The sequence below is a fragment of the Mus musculus genome, chromosome 2 (genome assembly GCF_000001635.26).
Source record: "Mus musculus strain C57BL/6J chromosome 2, GRCm38.p6 C57BL/6J".
NCBI classification, from domain to species: Eukaryota; Metazoa; Chordata; class Mammalia; order Rodentia; family Muridae; genus Mus; species Mus musculus.
In genome coordinates this window covers 13161792-13187926 of record NC_000068.7, presented here as the reverse complement: position 1 = coordinate 13187926, position 26135 = coordinate 13161792, and the positions used below count along the sequence as shown (strand labels likewise).

The window sequence follows — 26135 nt, the reverse complement described above, 5'->3', positions numbered from 1 at the left end:
CTCTGCAGAGAATATTACACATAGCACCGAGGTAATAAAAATATAAGCTCCTGAGCATGAAACAAAGCCAAAACAAGCCTTTTTTACATATAACTTAAGTTTAGGATCTGTGTAGTTGGTTGATCCCTGACTTAACCTTTAATAAAATTGGATTCAAGGGTATTTATATATAAATAAAAAATAAAGTTAATTTTGTTCTCTGCTTCCTTGTGAGAAAGCGCCTGAGCTGCATTACAGTGACACCCTAAGTTCAGCCATCATCCTATGAAAGTGGTGATGAGGTCAGACAGGGAGAAAATGTTCTTACCATTGGGAACATTACTGAGATGATTATAGTTCAGATTAAGGGATCATATCCAAGCCTGTTGCGTTAGTCTATATTTGTTTGGCATTTTATCTCCCTGATGCTATCTAGTAAATTATTTCCCCCTTTTACATGTTTTGGAAATTAAATTTGATACCCCCCCCCCCATGCCCTCCATACCCCTTTTAAAGATTTTGCTATTGTACACAGTTCTGGATTATGGCCTTGAAGTAATGTGGTGGTTGGTACCGGTCTGTGCAGAAGGCTGCAGATCAAAGCAGAGTCTGGCCTTAGATACCTGAAAGTCTTCTGGGTTCTGCTCGGCAGGTCTGACCCCTGAGGAAGTAGATCCACAGGAAAGGAACATTCAAAACCGATCGATACACATACATTTAGGGTCTCTCAGAGGCTCGTAATCACTCCCGAGCATGAGTGACACCATTTCTCTGTGATAGAATAGAGGTTTCCACGTGAGAAATAGGTGGATTAAGGTAGAATACCGCAGCATCCACGAGTTCTGAAACATGCAGTCCTGTATTTACCATCCACATCTATCCTGGAAGACTACTCTGCCTGGCCCCTCTTAGATTCAAACCTATGTCTCCTTCTCTTTCCTTGATAATGGAAAATTGCCTGAGATTTTTCTAAGTCCAACATCTCTGTATGCTGTTTTTTAGAAGTGAGAGTCCCCTAATGAAATTGTATTATTCTTAAGGTAATATCCTATTTAATGTACAATTACATAAGGTATGAGTCATTTAAAAACAGAAACATTATTGTTTTAAACACATATACAGCGATTGTTTTATAGAGTACATAAAAATCATCATTGTGTGTTGTGGCTGTTGAATAAGTGATCATGTGTCCATATATGAATGTGGTCTGGTAAAAATATTCAATATTCTGCCCTGCTAATAAACGTGTATCATGGTCCTGGAAGCTGTTCATGGATTTAATGCAATCCCTGTCCAGTCTCAGCAATACCTTTCATAGAAATAAAACCCTGAAATTCACATGAAATACCAGTGGGCCCTAAATGGTGACAACACTGTTGAAAAGGAATAAGTCTTGATGACTTGTTGTAATTAAAACAGAGTGAGGACTGTGGCCAGGACTCAGGGGCTCAGCTCTCGGCCAGTGTGAGCAAGGCCCTGGGTTCTAGCCCCACTGCAAAAATCAAATAAAATAGGGGGTGCTAACATAAACCAAGATATAGGGCAATGGGGAAAAATCCCCTTGTATAAATGCTCATGTACATGGTCCAATGGTTTTTAGCCATATTATTAATTCATTAATTGTTCAAGTAAATGATTTTACTGTGGCATTCCCATATATGTGTAGGTAATACTTGGGCCAACCCCACTCTTCCTGTGACCCTTGCTTGCCTTCCCTGTTTCCTTTCTTCCTGCCAAGAACCTTCTCCTCTGAGAATCTGAGAATCTTTCTATTTTTATTTGTTACCCAACCCCTGCACACATGTGGAACACACACACACACACACACACACACACACACACACGAGACAGAATGTATAATACCTGCTTTTCTGTGTCTCATTTATTTCCTTTACTGAAGTAACCTACAGTCCCATTCATTTTCCTGCAAATGACAGGACTTCATTTTTTATGGCTTAGTATTATTCTCTATGTGTATCATACATTTGTAATGTATGTAGTTTTATGAATTCAATAGTCAGGCTGATTTTGTAGCTTTGTATATTGAGACCAATGCCACAGCAAGGGTAGGTGTGCAGGCCTCTCTTGTGTAGTGGCTTCATCTCCCTTAAGTGTGTACCTGCCTATATTATATGTACATATCTTTTTAAAGGAAGTGCCATAAAGTTTCTGTAGTAGCTGTAATCATGGGACTTCTCACACACAGTATACAAGGCTGTGTTCTTCTTCACCATCTTTGGATGCTATGAATAGGATTCAACCTCTTTATTCATTTTGACTTGGAATACAAGCCAAAAAAGCATTAAAATTCCATCTTACTGGAGACATAGCTCCTGTCAAAAAGGGAATAAATAAATGTTGCCTCAAAGATTTTTTAAATTAGAATATCATGCCCATTTAATGGAGGATAGGCAACTCTTTCAAAAGTTGAGGCTTTGAAGATTGTATGGGTGTGTGCAAAAAGCAAGGAAGTTGAACTCTTACTCAACAGTACATGCAAACATCAGAATGGAATAAAGATCAAAATGGAAAACCCGTGTCTTAATTAAGGTTTTTATTGCTGCAATAAACATGAACAAAGCAACTTAAGAAGGAAAGGGTTTATTCAGTTTATGCTTCCACATCAGAATTCATCATTAAAAAAAGTCAGGACAGGAACACAAGCGAGACAGGAACATGGAGGCAGGAGCTGATGCAGAGGTCTTGAGGGGGTGCTGTTTACTGGCTTGCTCAACATGGCTTGCTCAGCTTATTTTGATATAGAACCAGGACCACCAGCCTAGGGATGATACTATCCAGAAAGAGCTGGGCCCTTCCTCACCAATCACTAATTGAGAAAATACCTTATAGGCTTATATACAGTCCAATTTATTTTAATTAGGTATTTTCCTCATTTACATTTCCAATGCTATCCCAAAAGTCCCCCATACCCTCCCCCTCACTCCCCTACCCACTCACTCCCACTTTTTGGCCCTGGCATTCCCCTGTACTGGGGCATATAAAGTTTACAAGTCCAATGGGCCTCTCTTTCCAATGATGGCCGACTAGGCCATCTTTTGATACATATGCAGCTAGAGTCAAGAGCTCCGGGGTACTGGTTAGTTCATATTGTTGTTCCACCTATAGGGTTGCAGATCCCTTTAGCTCCTTGGGTACTTTCTCTAGCTCCTCCATTGGGGGCCCTGTGATCCATCCAATAGCTGACTGTGAGCATCCACTTCTGTGTTTGCTAGGCCCCGGTGTAGTCTCACAAGAGACAGCTATATCAGGGTCCTTTCAGCAAAATCTTGCTAGTGTATGCAATGGTGTCAGCGTTTGGAGGCTTATTATGGGATGTGTCCCTGGATATGGCAGTCTCTAGATGGTCCATCCTTTTGTCTCAGCTCCAAACTTTGTCTCTGTAACTCCTTCCACGGGTGTTTTGTTCCCAATTCTAAGAAGGGGCAAAGTGTCCACACTTTGGTCTTTGTTCTTCTTGAGTTTCATGTGTTTTGCAAGTTGAAAGTTATATCTTGGGTATTCTAAGTTTCTGGGCTAATATCCACTTATCAGTGAGTACATATCATTTGAGTTCTTTTGTGATTGGGTTACCTCACTCAGGATAATGCCCTCCAGGTTCAACCATTTGCCTAGGAATTTCATAAATTCATTCTTTTTTATAGCTGAGTAGTACTCCATTGTGTAAATGTACCACATTTTTTTGTATCCATTCCTCTGTTGAGGGGCATCTGGGTTCTTTCCAGCTTATGGCTATTATAAATAAGGCTGCTATGAACATAGTGAAGCATGTTTCTTTCTTACTAGTTGGAACATCTTCTGGATATATGCCCAGGAGAGGTATTGTGGGATCCTCTGGTAATACTATGTCCAATTTTCTGAGGAATCGACACACACACACACACACACACACACACGTACACAAAGCATAGAAAACATCTCATCATGAAAACTGTAATATGTCACAGTGTGTCCTACAGTATATCTGTGATAGTTTGCATCTATCCAGAGAGTGGCACTATTAGAAGGTGTGGCCATGTTAGAGTAGGTGTAACACTGTGGGCATGGGCTTTAAGATCCTCATCCTAGCAGCCTGGAAGCCAGTCTTCCACTAGCAGCCTTCAGATGAAGACATAGAACTCTCAGCTCCCCCTGCACCATGCCTGCCTGGATGCTGCCGTGCTCCCACCATGATGATAATGGACTGAAACTCTGAACCTGTAAGCCAGCCCCAGTTAAATGTTCTTTATAAGGCTTGCCTTGGTCATGGTGTCTGCTCACAGCAGTAAAACCCTAACTAAGGCAATGCCCCTCTGTCCACACATCTTTACTTGCAAATATTCATTCCAGTGAGTTATTGCTCATTGCTCTGGTTCAATATCTCTGGCTTCTGTGACACATTATATACTTACTGTATCCTCACTGGGTCTCCTCCCGATTATCCAGTTGTTACCCTGCCATGGAGATGTTGAAACTTTGAATCAGCAGGACCTGCCCTTTCATCCTCACCATTCCCAGATGATACAGATTTAGAAGCAGGATAACTCTTAGCTCTGGATCTAGGCCTGAGTGCTAGCTGAGCTGGTCGAGGTACTGTCTATCCTTTATCATCATCACCAGGGTGAGGTCTTCATTGCTGCTCAGGCTAGGCCACCCAGTGTTGTCAGTGGCAGCATGCCAGTCTCTTCTCTTGCTCTTGGTGCTAGCTCACCCACACCAATGCCATGAAAGCCAGCTCTACTGTACTGCTCAGGTGAAGTGCAAGGTTAGCTCTCCCAAGTGCTACAGCTGGAGATGGGTAAGGCCCGTTCACCCACTCTTATGGCCTCAGGGTCAGCTCTCCCCACTGCCTCAGGTATTGAGGAACAAGAGGGCAAAGGGCATGTCCCCCTGCTCAAGCCACTTCACAGCATAAGAATGGTAGGCCCAAGTATCCCTCTCTCACAATTTTGGGGGTATGCTCACACCATTACCACTACTAGGGCCCAGTTCTACTATGCTGTGCAAACAAGGTGCAAGGCCTACTCTCCCAAGTGCTGCAACCATCAATGGACAGGACCAGCTTGCCTACTCTGATGACTCTGGGGCCTGCTCTCCTGACTACAGCAGGTGGTAAGGTGCGAGGAGAGAAGTTGTTAGCCCTGTACCCATGCCACCAAATGGCAGAAGAGTGGCTGTATAGTTCTCCCACATTCTTGATCTCAGGGGCAGCTCATCTGTGCCCTCACCACCAGGGTTAGCTCTGCTCTAGGCAAGGTGTAGGCCTGCTCTTGCAAGGGCTACAGCTGGTGAGAGGCAGGGCTAGCTCTCCTGCATTGATGACCCTATACAACTCCATCTTATGAAGGCATTTTCTTAATTTTGGTTCAGTTCTCTCTGATGATTTTAGCTTGTGTTAAGCTGACATAAAACTAGCCAGGATACCTACAAGTAACAATTAATCTTTACAGTGAAAGCACAAGGCAAAAGCTTCATGACATTAACTTTGATGATTAATTTTGGATATGTTTTTCTTTTTTTTTTTTTTTTTTTTTTGGTGTGGAATTCCTTTTGCAAAAGTTTGTTTATTATGATACAGCTGTCTAGAGTTTTCACACAGTTTCCAGATGCAGGCAGCTGTTGGTCCTTTGCTATTAAAGAAACAACGGTTCAGAGTTCATGTTGGCCCACTTGTTCTATATTAGAGATGTTTAAGATGACACTTGACTGAGTGGTGGCCTCCAGTCACAGGCAAGGTTGTCAAGATGGACATTGTATTCCTTTGCCTCTTGCCTTTCACTTATCTCTGCTGCCAACCACTCTAGCAGCAAGCTGCCCCACTGCTCCTAACACGTTTATCTCCTGTGGTGATGTCAGCAGAACTCAGCAAACCTAATATTCATGCTCAAGCAGGTTTGCTGGTGCTCTTTGCTTATAAGAATAGGCTCCATATCAGCCTGGCAGCTGCTTCCTCTAGATATGGAGACAGGACTTTGTGTTTCAAGTTCCTCCCGACAGGACTTGGACGTTGAACAAAGCACCTGCCTACTGTACTTCCATCCTCTCTTCTTTTCCAGAAGACCATATCTCAGTGTGTTCCTTTCCTGCAGAAGTGACACATCTTTTTTTTTTTTTTTCCATTTTTTATTAGGTATTTAGCTCATTTACATTTCCAATGCTATACCAAAAGTCCCCCTTACCCACCCACCCCCACTCCCCTACCCACCCACTCCCCCCCTTTGGCCCTGGCGTTCCCCTGTACCGGGGCACACAAAGTCTGCGTGTCCAATGGGCCTCTCTTTCCAGTGATGGCCGACTAGGCCATCTTTTGATACATATGCAGCTAGAGTCAAGAGCTCAGGGGTACTGGTTAGTTCATAATGTTGTTCCACCTATAGGGTTGAAGATCCCTTTAGCTCCTTGGGTACTTTCTCTAGCTCCTCCATTGGGAGCCCTGTGATCCATCCATTAGCTGACTGTGAGCATCCACTTCTGTGTTTGCTAGGCCCCGGCATAGTCTCACAAGAGACAGCTACATCTGGGTCCTTTCAGTAAAATCTTGCTAGTGTATGCAATGGTGTCAGCATTTGGAAGCTGATTATGGGGTGGATCCCTGGATATGGCAGTCTCTACATGGTCCATCCTTTCATCTCAGCTCCATACTTTGTTTCTGTAACTCCTTCCATGGGTGTTTTGTTCCCACTTCTAAGGAGGGGCATAGTGTCCACACTTCAGTCTTCATTTTTCTTGAGTTTCATGTGTTTAGGAAATTGTATCTTATATCGTGGGTATCCTAGGTTTTGGGCTAGTATCCACTTATCAGTGAGTACATATTGTGTGAGTTCCTTTGTGATTGTGTTACCTCACTCAGGATGATGCTCTCCAGGTCCATCCATTTGGCTAGGAATTTCATAAATTCATTCTTTTTAATAGCTGAGTAGTACTCCATTGTGTAGATGTACCACATTTTCTGTATCCATTCCTCTGTTGAGGGGCATCTGGGTTCTTTCCAGTTTCTGGCTATTATAAATAAGGCTGCTATGAACATAGTGGAGCATGTGTCCTTCTTACCAGTTGGGGCTTCTTCTGGATATATGCCCAGGAGAGGTATTGCTGGATCCTCCGGTAGTACTATGTCCAATTTTCTGAGGAACCGCCAGACTGATTTCCAGAGTGGTTGTACAAGCCTGCAATCCCACCAACAATGGAGGAGTGTTCCTCTTTCTCCACATCCTCGCCAGCATCTGCTGTCACCTGAATTTTTGATCTTAGCCATTCTCACTGGTGTGAGGTGGAATCTCAGGGTTGTTTTGATTTGCATTTCCCTGATGATTAAGGATGTTGAACATTTTTTCAGGTGCTTCTCTGCCATTCGGTATTCCTCAGGTGAGAATTCTTTGTTCAGTTCTGAGCCCCATTTTTTAAGGGGGTTATTTGATTTTCTGAGGTCCACCTTCTTGAGTTCTTTATATATGTTGGATATTAGTCCCCTATCTGATTTAGGATAGGTAAAGATCCTTTCCCAGTCTGTTGGTGGTCTTTTTGTGGATATGTTTTTCAAAGACCAAAATAGGAAATAGATAAACTGAACTCCATGGAAATAAATGTATTGCCAAAGACAGACGATAGCAGCAGGAGCAGCAGGACTGAGTGCTGAGAAAGGAGGATCCCATGAACTGAGGAGTTCCAGAGTAGCCTGTGGAGCATGGCAAGATGCTGAGGAAAAAAGAAAGAGTGTGGGGAGACAGGACAGTGAAAAGGTATCCCCAAGGATGAGAGAAAATACTCATCGCTGACATATCTTCAAATCGCAGTGTTTGTATACCTAAAATCCAGAAATGTATTTAGTTCTATTTTTCTCCATTTGTAGGCATATATATATATATATATATATATATATATATATATATAATTTATTTATTTTGAGTTTAGATGAGTACACTGTTGCTATCTTCAGACACACCAGAAGAGGGCATTGGATCTCATTTACAGATGGTTGTTAGCCACCATGTGATCACTGGGAGTTGAACTCAGGACCTCTAAAAGGGCAGTCAATGCTCTTAACCACTGAGCCATCTCTTCAGCCCCGTATGCATATGTTTTAAGTATGTTTTATTCTTTCTTCTTACTATATGTACATAGTCTTATAGAAATTAAGATTCTTTTCTAAGTTTTACAGCCTATATTTTCAGCCTTCAATATTGTGTCAAGACCATTAGCCCATGTCATTAAATTTTATTTGGAAACATTTTAAATCCTGTGACTCTATATTATGCCATCTATAAATAGTAAATAATTTATTAAGCAAGAATTAGATATTAAGCTGTGTCTAGTTGTTCAGGAAGAACAACACAAGCAATCTTTAAATTGAATATTTGTGCTACTAAATCTCTCAGAATAGTTTTGCATATATCCACACCATGCAAATTCCTCAGTCACATCATGTGAACATTTTAATAGCCTTTCAGAGAGCAGGAACGGCTTGGTGTTCTGAGCAGCAAAGTAGAGACAGTGTTCATTTCTGGAACCCTGGTTACCTCAAGGAATTATAGTTCTTGGGTATACATCGTCTGATAGAATATATATGGGTTGAAAATCTAAATGTGCCCCTTGGGCTGGCGCTTTGAGTGGTTTATCACCAACAGTGGCACTATTTTGTAAAAGCTTGGAAAGCTGGTAAGGTAAAGCCAATCTGAAGGTAGTGAGGTCACTGAAGGTGGCTCTCTGGCCAGTTGCTGTCTTCTTCTTTACCTGCCATGGTGAGAATGGGCATGTTCGAGCAGGCCTTCATTGCCACATCCAGCCGAACCCCAGGCATCCTTCCTCTTGTGGCTTGTTTCTGTCTGGTAGTACAGTTGTAGCTACTAAGAAGTAAAGGGCAGAGGACATTCTGAGAACTGAAAAACAAACAACTTCTGTTACTCATGTCACAAAGCTGTTAAGGGGTGCCGTCATGCATACTGTTGGTAAGGGAATGAAGGTATCTGAGGTAGTGTGCTAACTTGGTGTTCAACTAGCCAGAAATATTTTTATCATTAAGGAAAAAGTCCAATGTATTTAAGTTAAATGGATCAAGTGAAAATGGACTATTGACAGCTGTCTCAATTCTATTTAGAGTAGTGATGCAGATATTAATTATTCAAATAGGTGTTTTTTGTTATTAGTTTAAATCGCTTAAATAAATACCTTCCACCCCCACCCCAGTTTCCATATCACTCGAGACTTCCTCAGTATTAGCATTTCTGTTCTCAAGAGGATCGAAGGAATCCTTTCCAGTAGACCCATAAACAGGGGAATTTAGTGGGAAGTAGGGTCATGGTGAATAAGACAGGCTGTGGCCCTTTCTCATTGGAGAAGATACAGATTACTATTGACTAGCAAACTCGGTTTTCAAGGAAATAGAATACAGTCATTGTTTCTAACCTGAATTGTAGCCTTCCTTTATTTTGAGGTGGGATCTTTTTATCTAGCCCAGATGGCCCTGGAACTCCCTTTATAATAGCCTCTGCCTCCTAGGTAGTGAGATTACAGGCATGCAACCCCCTTATCCTTATTCTTGATCATAGACTTTTGAGACTCTTGCATGGCTTACATGTCACACCTGCTTTAAGTACGTGTTCTCCAAATGCACACTGTAGATTTCACTTAAAATTATAACAAAATCAATTTTTATAATCCTATGATGCTTTCTATTCTACAGCACCCACTCATGCGCAGTCCTTGGCACGAATCCACAATGCCATCCACCGATGATTATTCTCCCTTGGCAGATGGGGAGACTGAAGCTCCACGGAGCCCAGGATTTGCCCAGTCTAGTCTCAGAGTCAGTGAATGGTGTGTGGTAAACAGAATGCAGGATCAGTGAGCTTTATTCTATACGATCTGACATTATGCGAACAACACAAGAGAAATCTGGCAAGCAGAAATGGCACTGCCTCCCATGTTTAGAAGAAAGATAGGGAGATCCTAAACAAATGCCAGGTTTAGAACATGAATTATTTATTAACGGCCATATCCACTTGCAAAAATAATGGCACTGTGGTGGTGTGCACTGGGGATGCTGTCTGCTCTGTTGCTAGGTAATCATACCTACAAGTGAGTGAGAGCTAGCTCCTCCTGCCCCATGCTACCCTGGGCCACGAATATATAAAATGGCCAAGAAACACATGAGATGGAAACGATGTAAAATGTGATTTTTCTTTATTGGGAAAAGGCTTCTGGACCTATTTGTGCCAACATGCACATAAATCAGGGGCTGCTTTTGTTGCATCTATTTGGCAGGTTGGTCTTGTTTTTGTTTTGTAATCTTTTTCAATTTGAATTATGCTCTTTCCCTGGACTCCCTGGGAAGAGTAACTGTTTGTTTTAGCATGCATGATAAAGCATCCATGCATTGCATGCCTAAATGAACAGAATGCCTATTTTCAAAACAGGTTGCTCCCACCCTCAAAAGGCTAACCAGACAATTGGCAGAATGATGGTGTGGCCTTGCATTCCCGGCAGAATAAATTGGAGAGCTGTCAGGAGACGTCCTACCTTGCTTTGATTGCACTGACGGTACACAGAAAGAGAGGCAACCTCGGACCCAGATCCTCAATTCGTTCAGGGTCTGATAGACCGTCACGTGTATCGTAAGTTGTAAGGGCTGCTGGTGTGATGGCACAGTGATGGGAAGAAACCTTAAATACAATATGAGGCTCTCCTTTGTAACAGTGACCATGCACTACGTATTCTGAACTTGTTTGCACAAACTGTCTTTCAATGTCCTTTCATCTCCTCGTCTTTAATCTTTTTTAAATTATGAAAATTAACCACACTTACTACAACACTAAGTTCTTTAAAGGGAAAATATGTTATCCTTTCTTCTGATGGTTTGCATCTGTATCTCACCTTAATTTCTCCTGTTTGAGGACACCAGAGTTAATATATCTTTTGAATATCCCTTTCTTCTTTCTATTTTACACATAAAATTCAATTAAACACACACTATGAGATTATTTTTCTTCTGCCCTTTGTGAAAAGATCATAAGTATACTGGATACTTTTTTAAAAAAATATTATAAGTGGACCTCTTTCCCGGCCAAGTTCATACCGATGTCTACTTTAATTACTAAGCCACGATGAACAGTATTGCTGTTATCTTCTCACCTGGTAGTTCCAGTCCCTGAGTTTATTCTTGCAAATATTTACTGTTACTGTCTCCACATAAGCATCATTTCATAAGCTTCATCAATTTTTATTCAGTTAAGAGGGAGGTGAAAACAGAGGAACTTTTCATAGTCAGCCAGCTATGATCACACATATCTGTAATTAGCAGGGTTACACGCAGTAATACAAATTATAGAGATTTATATGTACACACTCTATCTGGAGCAGCTGTCAATGCAGCTTTTGAGTGTGTGTGTGTGTGTGTGTTGTCATTGTTTGTCATTAGTTTCCTCATGGGAATTCAGTACAGAGCAAGGGGCATCTTCCAGCTGCCGTGATACCTTGAGGGGTTCTTTCATGAGCACAGTTGCCTGGGCTGGGGCAGATGTGGGAGCATAATGATGGAGTACCTACCTAGTCAGCCATGCTTTTTCACGTTAGCCTTGTTAGACCGTGGTCTTAGATTTTTATGAGTGAGGGGGAACCCGACTTTCCAAGTACATTAATTTAAATGCTCTCCATGGTATCATTGTGAAATTGGGGAGGGAGGAAATGCCATTTTCATGACATGAAAAATTTGCCCAGCTCTTCCCGACCCCCTCCCCACACCCTCGCTTGCTATGTGATAAACGGTGCTCCCGGTCATACGCGACAGGATCTTGAGTCCTCAGGAAGAATTTTCACAGTGTGATTACGGGAAACAAGCAATTTCCATAAGTGAAAATGAGCGTACTTATTAATGGGGCCTTGGTTGCCTATTGCATTCAATCACGTTTATAAGCAGCAAGGCGAATTGATTGTATTGCATGATTTAGAGTTTACACAATTACTACCGCGCAGCCAGCTTGGCTGCGCTAGGGGCCGGGAAAGAAGCATATGTGGTCCTTTTGCAGGTAATAAAATGAAAAATCCAATTTGCAATTGCAGAATACGCCTCTGAATGATAGATGATCTTCATGGCAGCCTCGGTCAGAGGGTCACCGCTAATCACGGTGCTGCCTGGCTTCCCCAGTGGCCCACACCTCCCAGCTGAGGAGTACGCAGAGTGAGTCTGTCTGGGAGCCAGCCAGCATGTCGGTAGATGCACCACTTTTGAGCCTATTAGATCCTCTTTGTCACAGTGCTTAATCCTGCTGCCTGATCCTTGTTAGAACACCACCAGAGTACCGCTCAGCCTTTTAATAAAGGGGCTGGGTGAGGGCTCCTCGCTGGACGCACCGAAGCGTGCTGTACGAAGGCGATTGCAGGCTGACAGACAGCAGGATGAGATGCCGCCTGCATGTTATTACTTAAAAGGGAACACACCCCAGACAGCTGACAGACAAGCTTTGCCAGGGCGAGGGAAACTTGTTGCTAGACCAATAAGAGACAGGTGTCATCTTTCCTCACCGTGTAGTGGTCCATCTCCTCTCTAATTGTATTAACCCTCTTCCAAAACTGCTACATACCGGCCTGGTACAAACGGAGGTAAGAGAACCCAGAGACAGATGGTTTCTGGGAGGATAGCAACTTCATGGAAGCAAGGGTTATGTTAACTCCCAGAAACACTGAGTTGAAAAACAAAAGATGCTCACCCCACCTTGCCAGGCTCCCATGATAATTCTGAGGAGTCTTTGCTCTTTTAGGATCTCGTGTAATTCCCATCCTGGTCACAGGGAATTGATTCCTCATTTAAGGTTTGTTTGGGATAGTCCATGTGGTCTTGATAGTCCTGGCATCGAACAGGAAGCTAGCTGATGTTCTGTTTTTCTCCTCAAAGAACTTGAACCATTGTTTTCTTTCAGGACCCCCACCACCACCCCTGAGTTCATCTTGGGGCTGTGAGGTTCCTGTGTATTTGCTTCAGTGACACTGTTTGATACTAAAATAAGCACAATATAATGGCATAGGGTAGCTCGGACCTCCGCCTCCCGCTCCCTGCACCGGGAGCAGAAGAGCAGAGTGGGTGGATCAACGTGATGGAAATGACAATGCTGATCGGCCGTGGTCCTTTCTGCTTCCTCTCACTCTCACACATCAGGTTATGACTCCTTTTCCCCGAAGGGATCATGTCTAGCTTACATTCGGCATCTCCTCTTTGCTCCAGTTAGCAGAAGTCATTAGCAATCGTCTGCGCTTTCCCAGTCGCCACTGACAGCACTAAATAGAGACATCACTGGGGACTGACAGATCTCCAGGGGGCTGTGGGTTTCAGGCAGAAGGGCACAGCTGACCTTTCTTGGCATTCTTCCCTTGGGTATATCTCCCAAGTGTGGCAGTGAGGGAGCAGTGGATTTTTGTGCTTTCTTTTTAGAAGCTTCACCATTAAAAGACTGCAGGGTTTGTAAGAAGCTATTGAGTAGTTAACCAGAGGCTGTGCCCAAGTCTCAGTGTATTGGTAGTCGGTTGGCAGTGGACTGTAGATTCTTCTCTTCTGCAGATTTATGTAGCTGGGTATTAAGTTCAAGGATACCACTATTGCTAATATTAAATGGGGGCTTCTACCCCACCTTTGATCAATTTCCAGATACACGACACAAAACCTTTGCATTTATAATACGCTTTAACAGCATGAGAGCTGGGCAGACCCTCTACTTCTTCTCTACCACTAACCCTGAGATAATTTGCCTTGTTCCTAGGCTGCTCTGAGTCCTACTGGCCAGCACTCATAGCCAGTTCTCACGATCCCTTACCCTATGGTGTCTTCTCTTCTTTTCATTTTCTTCTCTCCTCATGGTCTCTGCTCCAGACCTCAAGCCTGAGGACTGAAGTCCCGCCTACCTCTCTTCTGCCCAGCTACAGGCTGTAGGCATGTTTATTGTCCAATCAGGGATAACTTGGGGGACAAGGTTGCATAGAGCATCACTTGGTGTACATGAGGATCTCCTGGGGGGCAGCAAGAATTTGGGGGCCAGTATTTAGCGTTACAATACCTAGCAATGGACCAAACCTCAGCATGCCACTTTGAAAATGTGTTTGTATCATACTTACTTTTTCCTTTTTGAGACAGAGTCTCTATATAGACCAGGCTAGGCTAGACCTCAATCATTCTGCCTCATTCTCTCTAGTGCTGATATTATAAATATGAACCGCAGGGGCATGCCAGCATGTCCCTGTGTTTTCAGATTACTGGGGCAAGCCTTTAGACTTGGCAGAGGAGGGCTCATGATATAATCCAGAGAGAAGAGAGTCCTATTTTCTCAGTGTCTTACGTCAATAGAATTTGAATAACCAATGCTCGTCTATGATATCTTTTCCAGCCCTTGCCATAATCTATGCTGCTCTCACTGACTAAAGACCCTGAAATCCAGCATGGCCAGAAATCCTTTGCGCTTCAAATTCTCTGTTCCTCTTCGCAAAGTGATAAAAATCTCATATTCCCACGGTCCCTGTCTAAAGCACACATGTAAAGGAAGCCATTTCTAAAGAAAGTTAGTACATGATAAAGTGTGAATGACACAATGTCCTGTATGCTGATGCTCTGTCTGCAGAATAGAGTTGTAGGCAAATGAAGATCGCCATGAGTTCTCAGTAGGGGATCAGGCATTAGTGTCAGAAAGGGAAAAGAGTTCCCAAGCCCATCACGGTGGAGTATTTACACCTTGTTCCCACCACCTCTTGCCATCCTTTTTATTTGTTTCCTCATCAACCCCAGGCTGAGTTAGTAGAGAGAGCTTAGGTGCAGGAGGATGACAATATGTAAGCTTAGATGACATCTTAGATAGATGTGAAGTAGGAGTTTGTTCACCTGTATCACCTCCATTCCCAACTTATTAGTGAATTGTTACAGTAGCGACTATTGCAGGGTACAGGGGACCTTCCATAGGTGACCATGCATCCTAAGACAGTGGGTGGGACTATTTATTGTTCATAAAAATACAACACAGAAGAAATACAGGCTTACTTTTAGAAATTCTCATCACCCTCTTTTTTTTTTTTTTTTTTTTTTTTTTTTAGGAAAAGAGAATTCTCAAGAAATAGGATTAGTGAGAAAATGATATGGGAGATATGACATAGGAATTTAAAAACTAGATCATAAGACGAAACGAGAGTTACAGAAAAAATATAACTGAGAGATTTGTCTCACCTTAGGAACCCAACAAGGCCCCCTGAAGCAAAGAGGTCAGGACCACAAAGAGTGACTTCCTCACCAACTGGATTAGGCTCTGAGCAGCCGCTCAGCTGAGTCGAGTATTAGTAACCCGTGCCAGGCACACCCCAACTCATGACTTAAGAGAATGGAGCTCATTAGTTTCCCACGTGATGTAAAGGATAAGCTAATGATGTTGAGTTATTAAGAAGAGGAGAATGATAACGTCAATAGTCTTGGAGAGCGATGTATCTGCTTATCTCTGTACTTTATGCCAATAAACTCTTTCTCTAGAAAGATATGATGAATTACCTCCCTAATATTTGCCTTCTTTAAAAGTTATATCTAAGATTGCAATGATTTCTTTTATTTTTTGAGATTGTAGTTTAATTACAATGTTTTTCTACCTTTCCTTTTCTCTGTCCAACCCCTCCCATATATTCCTCATCCTTCAAAATCATGACCTCTTATTAATATTTTCCTTTCTGTTTTTTCCAGTTTTTTGTTTGTTTGTTTGTTTCCGAGACAGGGTTTCTCTGTGTAGCCTTGGCTGTCCTGGAACTTACTCTGTAGACCAGGCTGGCCTCGAACTCAAAGATCTGCCTGCCTCTGCCTCCCAAGTGCTGGGATTAAAGGCGTGTACCACCACACCCGGCTTTTCCAGTTTTTATAAGAGCTTTTTTTTATAAAATGAAAGAATCAAAGAAGCTATCCATTGTTATAAGAAAAAACAATTGTATCCATTTTCCTAGTGAAACTTTCTAGAGCTGGAAAGATGGCTTAATCAGCGAAGTAGTAAAGGATAGACCCCGTAAAGCGTCCGGGTTTGAGTTCAAATTCCTAACACCCATGTAAAACGCTGGGCCGGACATGATCATGTTCATTATGATCATGACACCGGGGAGGGAGAGACAGGAAGATCCTATGGCCTTGCTAGCCAGGCAGTCTGGCTGAATCAGTATCTGCCAAGCTCAATGAGAGATGCTCTGTAGAAAGTAAGATGGAGAGTGAGGAAGACTCCAGACTTTTGCCTTTAGCCTGCACACATGCGTGCACAACACACACACACACACACACACACACACAACCTATGCATGTACCACACACCATAAAAAGGAAAAAAAATGTCTATTCTTTCATGCCCAGAGCTCAGATAAACTAGAAAATTATTTGTATTGTGGTCTACTTGTATCTCAGAACATACTTGCATTGTCCCGACCATCAGTTCTGACAGAATGACACTCATGCGTCAGAACAAGACAACCATGTCACTTTGAAGTGTTTTGAGAAGGGTAATTGCTATTTGTCTCTGTTCAAACAGCCCTGTGCTGTAGACCACAAGACTGAAATTGGAGTTGCATAGTAGAACTTTCAGGAAAGTCCTATGGGGACTTTCCAGGTCAAGCCACACCCTTCCCTGCTGTTGAAGTGGTCTGTATTTGATCTTGCCTGGCTGCCATAGACTGGCATATTTGAGGAAGCCCCTTCCCGTTTCCTTTTCCATTTTTGAACATATCAAGAGTTGGGGCAAAAGGAGCTGTCTGATCATGAGTGGGTGATACCCAGGTGAGAGGGAGCTTTCTAGCTTCAATGCCCTATTGACAGCATTACTGACCTAAGTGGACACACAGCTGAATTGCTTTGTCCACAGAAAGAAAACAAGGCTTGGTGCCAGGTTCAAGGTTCCTGGGCTGACATTTTCTAAAATTGGGGCATATTAGTTCATTCACCCAAATTTCCATTTCTTCACCTATGAAGTGATGTTAATAACGGACCCCAGGGAGTGCTAGAAAATTAAACGAGGAAGTAATTTTCAAAGGCAATTTGTAAACCATTTCCCTGTTAGCCTCTATGATCACTATGTAAATGAGACTCACTTAGGACTGATTTGCGACGTGTTCATCATGCTTGAATGGTCCACGGTAACACTGCTAGGGTAATCTACTCCTGTTGCTTCACTCTGGTTTTGTGCTTGATGAAGAAAGTTCTGTTGACCTGATTTGCCTTGGATCTACTCACACAAGGGGAGATGCATCTTGACATCAGCAGGGGCTTTTTAAATTATGTGCATGGGTGGATATGTGCTTGGCTGGGTAGGTCCATGGGTGGGTATCTGCTTGGGTGTGAGTGCAAGGTACCCTTGGAAGGCAGAGGTGTTGAATTGCCCTGGAAATGGAGTTGCAGGCGATTGTGAGCCAATTTATGTGCATGTTAGGACTAAACTTGGTCCCTCTCAACAGCAGTGCTCTCCCTGCTGGTGGCTGAGCTGTCTTTCCCATCTCTCTTCCAGTTTTGAACAAGACTTTTAATGTCTGTAACAGATATCTAGAATAAAGCACGCTGAACTAGAAAAGTGCTTTCTCGGGTTTCTTTCTATTTCCGTTCCTCCCCCTCTCCCTTCCTCCCCCCTTTCTTTCCTTTCTATCTTCCTCCTTCATTTGGCAGCCATTTCTTGAATCAGGGTCTCATCATCAACATTGCCTAGTATACCAGTAATGACTTTGGGTAACCGCTTTTAAAAAGTCAAATAAACATGTCTTATAACATACACAATGAGCTCTCCACTCTCCTCTTATTGGATGATAGACCTTTCAACTTCCCTTTGTTTCTCTTCCTCTTTCCAGGCAACTTGGATCTAACTGGTCAGAAGCAGGTCTTCAAAGCAGAGAACAACCCCTGGGTTACCCCGATTGCTGACCAGTTCCAGCTTGGCGTCTCCCACGTTTTCGAATATATTCGTTCAGAAACTTACAAGTAGTAAGTAAACTCTGCTTTGCTAAAACACCAGACTGGTTTCAAAAATAATTTCAAAATTTTAAATGATTTTTTTAAAAAAAAATCACCTCGTGGTGTTTTTTTCCTATGCAAGCATTTCTAAATGTTTTTATTGAAAACTACAGGTGGTAATTGTCTCTGATATTTGTACAATATTTTTATTTGACATGTGAAAGGGCATTTTTGCCAATTCTGCTTAGAGAATTTTTAAGGTATTAAATTGGTTAAATATCCATGGTATTCCAGGAATTTCACTAGACATGGTAAGATCTGAGCATTTTCTATTATTGTTTTGTGAAGGAGAATTACAAGTGTCAGGATAAATTTTGTTAAGCTGTTTATCTAGTAAATCTGTAGAGAGTACCAACCAGGACGGCAGCATACTCTGCTACTTAGAAGGTTTTACTCTAATGGGATGATAAACTGCACTGGAAAACGGACAGACACAGAAAGAAGGGTGGACAGAAGGAAGAACTAGCCAGCTTTAGGGCATGGCTTCACCATATCTCAAGTTCCTTCTTTAGATCAAGAGGCACCATGGGGACCCCCTCTCAACAATACCTAGTTCTTCCCACTTCTCCTTTTCTCCGTGCTTCTAGGTTCACTGGGCTTCCCCCACTTCCACCTGCTATTGTTCTGTCTTCTGTCATTTCTCAGTCTTACCCTAGCTCCTAGTCCCTAAGATGTTCATTTATCGCCATACTTACCTGATTCCTAATGCAGAAGGCAAGGGCAGTTTTAATTTTAAACATCTGAACAGAGGCTTGAGGAAAATCCAGTTGTACTTTAATCTGCTTCTATTTTCAGCTCCAATTTAAGCATCTGGACTACTAGAGCAGAGATAGAATATCAATAAAGGGCGTGCTTCCTCCAGACTCTTGCTTTCTTCCTGAGCATCAGTCAGAAAGAGCTCCACCCCTACCCCCACCCCACCCCCACCCCCACCTCAGAACAGTTCTGTACTGGGCCCTTGAATCTGGATCACGTGACAAGACAAACCCTGTCTGCAAATGGTCAGCTGTGGATCCGAAGTCCTCCAGCAGGGGCGCTGTAGAGAAAACTATGGAACACATGGAAGAATTGGGAATGTAACTCAGTAGCAGAAAAGGACTAGAAGGCAGAATGACCTAGAAACTGATTAAATGGCAGAACTTTCTTGTAGATGATACATAAGCCGTCAGAATAGTATATGTGCAGGGTAGGTTGCTGTGTGTGGACTGAACAGGTATGTGTAGCATTATAGATTCAAGCTTTTCAAAAATGCAAATATAGCTCAGCCTTAGAAGTTGTTTAGTTAATGAAAATGTGTGAAAATATAATTGCAATTTAACAGACTATTTTATTCGTCTTGGTAATTATTGCCATCATGTGGTTTTTTTTCCTAGCTCAACAGCTGATAATAGCTGTTAGCAAATGCAAAGATATAGGGCCTTTATATATATGTTAATGTACAGATGTGTACCCAGACCAGCCTCTTTTAATCCAGACGTAAAGGAAACATTGCTTATTATTCTGGCTAACAATTTTTTGATTTACTCTAAATTAATTTATAAGTTACAGAAGGCTAGAATTCATTGTTATGAAAGTGCTACTGAGTTAAATTTCATTTATAAAGATTAATTTGAGTTCCTGAAGTTCATGGTACATCATAGTCATTATTAGGCAATTAATCAGCATTATACATTTTATAAATGGATTCAATTGATTTAGGCCACGATTAAGAGTCTGGTGGAGAAGAAGCATATTGGTGAGTTCTGTGGTAGTTATTTGAAAACGAATGCCTGGCAATTTTAGTCAGTAACACATACTACATATGTATATTTGTATGTGTATGTGAATGCATATGTGTGTATGAGCATATGTGTGTGTACCTGTGTGTGAACATGCATGTGTCTGTGCATACATGCATGTGCTTGTATGTGTGTGCCTGTGTGTGTGTATGTATGAATACGTGTGTATCTGTGTTTGCCTGTGTGTACCTGTGTATTGCAGGGCAGTGCACATGTGTCACAGTGTGCAAGTGGGTGTCAGAGGATGACCTTGGCTGTCAGCCCTTGCTTTCCACCATGTTTAAGATGGCATCTTAATGCCAGACAACTGACCTGTCAGCTTCTAGTGATTCTGTTTATATCCCACACCACTAGTGAGTGCTGCTGTGTCTGCATCTGACTTAATGTGCGTTTTGAAGATCTAAACTCAAGCCTTATGCTTACATGGCAGCTTACATGCCAGGCACTTTGCCCATTGAACTATCTCTTCATCTCAGTAGTGATATCCTTCAAAAAAAAACTTTATTGATTCACATCATGCACTCAATTCTACTTATCTCCCTATTCCTCCATAACAGCCCTCCACCCTTCTAACCTTCCCCACAAAACAAGAAAGAAAGAAAGAAAGAAAGAAAGAAAGAAAGAAAGAAAGAAAGAGAGAGAGAGAGAGAGAGAGAAAGAGAGAAAGAGAGAAAGAGAAAGGAAGGGAGGAAGGAAGGAAGGAAGGAAGGAAGAAAGAAAGAAAGAAAGAAAGAAAGAAAGAAAGAAAGAAAGAAAGAGAGAAAGAAAGAGAATAAAAACAAATAAACAACAGCAAAAAAGCCCACATCTTGCTGTGGCAGCTATGGTATGTCATAGTGTGTCACACAGTATACCCCTTTGTCCAAACAGCTGTACTTGCAGATGCTCATTGCAATGAGTTACTGGTCTGGTCCAGGCCTCTGATGTCCACTACACTATCAATACTGGATCCTCAGCAGGACCAGTCCTGCTGATGCCCTGCGTCATGGAGATCCTGCAGCCTTAGTTCTGCAGGACTGCCCCCTTCATGGGATCCAGCAGGAGTAGGTGGCTGGGACACATGGGAGAGCTGGCCCCACACCTCCCCTGGGCAGCATGGGACTCAGTCCCTCGCCTAGGCAAAGCTGGAGAGCTGGCCCTAGGGGCACAGGCATGGGAAAGCTGGCAGGCTGAACAACTCAGCTATCACCCAGGCCCAGATCCAGGGCTTTGAGTGGTATTGTTGTTGTTGTTGTTGTTATTATTATTATTATTATTATTATTATTATTATTATTATTATTATTATTTTGTTGTTGTTGTTGTTTGGGTTTTTGAGACAGGGTTTCTCTATATAGCCCTGGCTTTCTGGAGTTCACACTGTAGACAGGTTAACCCTCAAACTCAGAAATCCACCTGCCTCTGCCTCCCAACTTTATATTCTTCTCTCAGTTATTAGGTTATTAGCACCCTCCTTTTGAGGGGTGGTGTAATGAATCAGTTTGTGTATTATAAACCTAGCCTGTTTGGTTAACTGTGGCAGAGTATATCATAGCCTTCTGTAGAGTTACATCAAGACTAAAAAGTGTAGGTAAGCTTACAAAGACATTTTCTCCTTCCTAGGGACCATCTACTACCCTATTCACTGCCGAAGGGCAGGCTGCACTGTGACCTCTCACCCTCCACACCCTGCCCTGACTCACCCCTTTGGACAAAAAGAGAATGTTGGCTGCTTCCTTAATTTTAGCTTTTTAACCTTATTCTCTTATTGTAACTAGCATCTGATATGTACACTGGGCCAAAGTATAGATTGTTAGCTAGTTAAGATGCAGAATTAACATCATAGTCATGAAAACCCTTACCTGCACAGTACCATTGTTCCACTACAGAGCTTTATCATGTCAATATACAGTGCTCTCTGTGGCCTGAGGTCCTTGGAGAGGACATGGACAGACTCATGGCTGGCCTGCCATCGTGGTTATTAGATCCCAGCTCCACTCTTTTAATGCCTTAAGCAGCTGTTAGATCTCATAGTGTCCTTTCAACTATCAGGAACAATGGCATTCTTATCAGTACACACTTGATTATTATAAAAATTCAAACCACCTTTTCAAGTTATACATGTAACCACATAGGTTGGCAAATTATTCATGGCTCACATCATTTTTGTAAAGGCAGCTTTCATGTCCACGTTTTGTGCATGTGTGTGTGTGTGTGTGTGTATGTATGTGTGTGTGTGTTGGGGCAGTTGTGTTCATGTGTGTGCATGTGTATATGTGTATGTATGTATACATAGACATGTAGGCCAGAGGCCAGTGGTAAGTGTAATTCGTCAGGAATGCTATCCACTGAGACAGGTCTTTATTGGCCTGGGACTCATCAAGAAGGACTGGCTTTCTGACCACCATGTCCCAGGATTCAACTGCCTCTTCCTCCCCAGTGCTGAGAGTACAAACATAAGTCATCACACTCTACTCTTCCGTGTGGGTGCTGGGACCCTACCTCAGGCCACATGCTTGTCAGAAAGTGCTTTCCAATTATGATTTCTCCCATGCCCTCCATCGAATAGCTACTAACTATTTCTTTGTCACTTTTCACTTGGTCTGCATATATGTCCTCTTCATTTTAAAATGCTTAGGTGATTACATATGTGTGTGTGTATATATATATATATATGTGTGTGTGTGTGTATATGTGTGTGTGTGTGTGTGTGTGTGTGTGTGTGTGTGTGTGTGTGTATGGCTTATTAAAGATATGTGTGCACATATGAAAAAACAATTTGAAGTTCCATAAACCTTTCTCCTCTCCTCTCCTCTCCTCTCCTCCCCTCCCCTCCCCTCCCCTCCCCTCCCCTCACCTCCCCTCCCCTCCCCTCTCCCTCCCCCTCCCCTCTCCTCCCCTCCCCTCCCCTCCCCTCCCCTCTCCCTCCCCTCTCCCTCCCCCTCCCCTCCCCTCCCCTCCCTCCCCCTCCCTCTCCCCTCCCCTCCCCTCTCTTCCCTCTCCTCTCCTCCCCTCCTCCTCCCCCTCCCCTCTCTTCCCTCTCTTTCCTCTCCTCTCCTCCCCCTCCCCTCCCCCTCCCCTCCCCTCCCCTTCCCTCCCCTCCCCCGCCTCTCTGGTTTTATGCTGGTCCTTGGAGCACATCCCTAGTGACCTTTACTTCCTCAAGATGGTGTGTAGATAGGGCAGTGACGTCAGAGAGGATAGGTCATCTGATGTGTGGGTTCTGATGACTCTGAGAGGAAATGTGGATAATTGAAACCAACAAGGACTTTGGTGCTTGGGAAAAAGTGAAATCCAGGTACTTGAAGATGCTTTCATTTGATTCAGAGAGGAGCTTAGGCCATGAGGCAGGATTTGGATTTTTTTAAATTAATTTGGTGTGTGTGTGTGTGTGTGTGTGTGTGTGTGTGTGTGTGTGTCTGTGTGTGTGTGTTGGTGTGTGTGTGAGTGTGTTCATAACACTCATATAAAGGTCAGAGGACAACTCTAAGGAATGGGTCCTCTCCTACTGCAGTCTCCAGGAACTGAATTTCACTTATCAGACTGGTATACAAGCAAGCACCTCTACTTAGAGAACCACACCAGTGCGCTGTCTCCTGAGCCCCGACCCTGACGTGTGACTCTTTAGACATGTTCTGAAGCATGCAACCTGGGAACTCATTGGCTCGTAGTCATTTCTCAGGTGGAGATGGCTCTGTGTTCACCTGCCGTTTTGTCTTCAGGGGGACATAGTGACTGTTGTCATCATGCTGCCTAGGATGTGTCATTCCACCGCTAATGTAAAATAAGCGCCCAAGTCTGGAGTTAGAGATCACATTTAAAACCCAGAGCATCTTCATTGTGTTGCTGAGTCACATGTCACCTTGACCTCCTTGGGAGGTGGTACCCATCCAGCTATTTGTTTCTATGTTAGTTCTTTTATTTCTGTATAATCATGATGGACTCGACACTGCTTGGTACAGTTCAACTTCTTTTTTTTTGGTCCCTGCAGCAAGAGCAGGCAGGTTGAAGCCTCAGCCCTTGACAAGATCCCCTGCGAAAGGGAGTAACTCACACTTTCCAGATCTACAGCTAGGTGTGCATGTAGTGATGGCAGCCATTTTAAAAGCTGACAGGTTCACTCTTGTCAACAAGTTAACAAAAGAAGGCACTTGACAGATGCTGGGTGGAAAACGTGTAATTTGTAAGAGAGGCCTTTAGAACACAGGCGTTCCCCCATGAAGGTGTAATTTTTGGAGTTTGGCAAGGCAGCATCCTCATTTCCAACCTGGCAGGACACAAGGGAGCCTTCTTCCTTATTCTTCAATCTTGGGGCTTGCTTTTCTCCTGGGGGAACAAGCCCTCTGAGGGGATTCTCCATTCTCATGAGTTAATGGAAATGGTGCTTGAGGACTGGTGGGCAGTTATAAGAAAAGGCCAAGCAATTTCTTTCTCTTCGCTAGGAACCCGGCAAAACCAGTTATCTTGTTTGATTTATGAGGACTGGTTATTTTATCTACAGGTAGAATTAAAACAAAGTTACCTTTCTTTCTGCGCTGTAGGCAAACCTGTCCCTGGCTATAATGGACATAAATGGGCTTTATTAATCAACTGCCCCATCTTCTAATAGCTGCTGAGTTAGCTGCCTAGAAGTTCTTTAAGTCGCCAATGCATCGGGTACCGTGTCTGTGGGCCTTTTCACTCTAAGAGAGTCATGTGAAGCAGAGAGTCATATCTAATGAACTCCATAACACTTTTAGGTTTTTCTGGGGAATTGTAAATGGATATACAAAGCTAGCAGATGGTTTTATAAATATCTTCAGAAAAACAAAAAGAGAGTTGAACCATCAGGACCTTTTGGTCCTTCAGTGAGTATTACATACTGGCAATCAATATACAGAACACTGTAGACCTTTCTTTTTTGTTATTATTGTGTCTGAAAATAGCACAAATTAAACCACATTAAAACACTATGTCTGTACAGTAGATGTGAACGTGAAGGACCATTTTCCCCCTACAGCTTCAACATAGAGATTGTATTTAATCTAAAAGATAACTGTACTCTATACCTAGGCTTTTATATTTAATTTACGGTTGCTACATATGTATGGTTGGCTTCCTTTTTAAATTCTATACATTGATTATTTCATTTTGTTCATAGTAGAAAATGATGTTCAAGCCTTTGACACCCCTGTCCAGATTGCCTACAAACATGTTACCTTGAACCAGGGATACTACAAAGTATTGAAGAGAAAAGGAAAAGCCACTAAAAGTCTATCTGGGGTAGGATTGTATCACATCCCTTCAACTTTTCAAGGGATAACAACCATTACAAAAGCAAAGGATGAACAACACCCTTCAGAGCCCTTAGGTGGAGGTGGGAGATCATTGCCTGTCAGACTTCAGACAAGCCACAGCTGACTTTTTAATGCGGCTGCAAATGCCCCCTTCCATACACACTGACCTTTGAGATGTTTTTAAACCTTGCTGACCTTTTCTGTACACGAGACCACTTCCCCCAAACTGCACAGAGCCTACAACCGCACCTGGACATCTTACAAAAGGCTGTGCCTCCTGCAAGCACCCAACCGTAATCCCTCACTAACAAGTGGTGGAATAGAATACACTAAGTCCTCGTCTGCAACTCAGAACTCGGTGTTCAGTACGGACTTGAGCACGTTGTGAGGAGGAGCATTTCCACTTTCCATAGGTGAGCAACACTGATCTGCCATGTTTTGTCCATGGTGATGTTCTACCCACAATGGTGGGGCCAAGGAGTGTGAACTTAACCTTTTGAAACTAAAAACCAAAATAAGTCTTCCCTCTCCTTGAAGTTGATTTTTTTTTTTTTTTTTTTATGCATTGTGTCACAGTGGCTGAGAGATGAATCTTAAGCTGCAGATGTGCTCTGGACCTTTGGTAGCCAGCTTCTAAGAAAGCCCTCCATTTTTTTTCCCCATCTGGTATTCACAACCTAATATTGTCCCCTTGTATGTCATACCATCCTGGCTCTCTCATAAATAAATAAAGCACAATAGTTTATCGCCACCAGAAAAAAACTAACAAACAAACAAAAACAAAAAAACAAAAAACAAATGAAGTATAGTGATACCGCCAAGACTTAAGAATCGTGATGATATAGGTAATCTTGAGAGTTGGTTTCAAGAACAAAGAGTCAGTTATTTGAAATCATAAAAGCATGATGTCATTACTATCCTTTTTGAGTTTTAATTGCCTCCTTGTTGTAAAACTATCAAGGACGTCTTGAAAATTGCTTGTGGAGCTGGCATGATGACTCAGCAATTAATTGCAGGAACTCTGGGTTCAGTTCCCAGAACCTTCAGGATGGTTTCTGATAACTGTATGTAACTCCAGGTCTATGTGGTGGTTATATGGTCTGTTTTTGTCTCTGCAAACTTCTGTACATGTGGACACAAAGTCA

At 42.7% G+C, this 26135-nt stretch overlaps 1 protein-coding gene across 2 annotated transcripts in view; it reads left to right on the top strand.

The window, feature by feature from the left end:
• The window catches only part of Rsu1 (Ras suppressor protein 1), a 194472-nt gene that overhangs the window by 83512 nt on the left and 84825 nt on the right, over positions 1 to 26135 (top strand). For both annotated transcript variants that reach the window (XM_006497405.4, NM_009105.4), the window contains one exon: positions 17797 to 17929. In XM_006497405.4, the coding sequence (XP_006497468.1) occupies positions 17797 to 17929 (133 nt within the window). The remainder of the gene's footprint in view (positions 1 to 17796; positions 17930 to 26135) is intronic.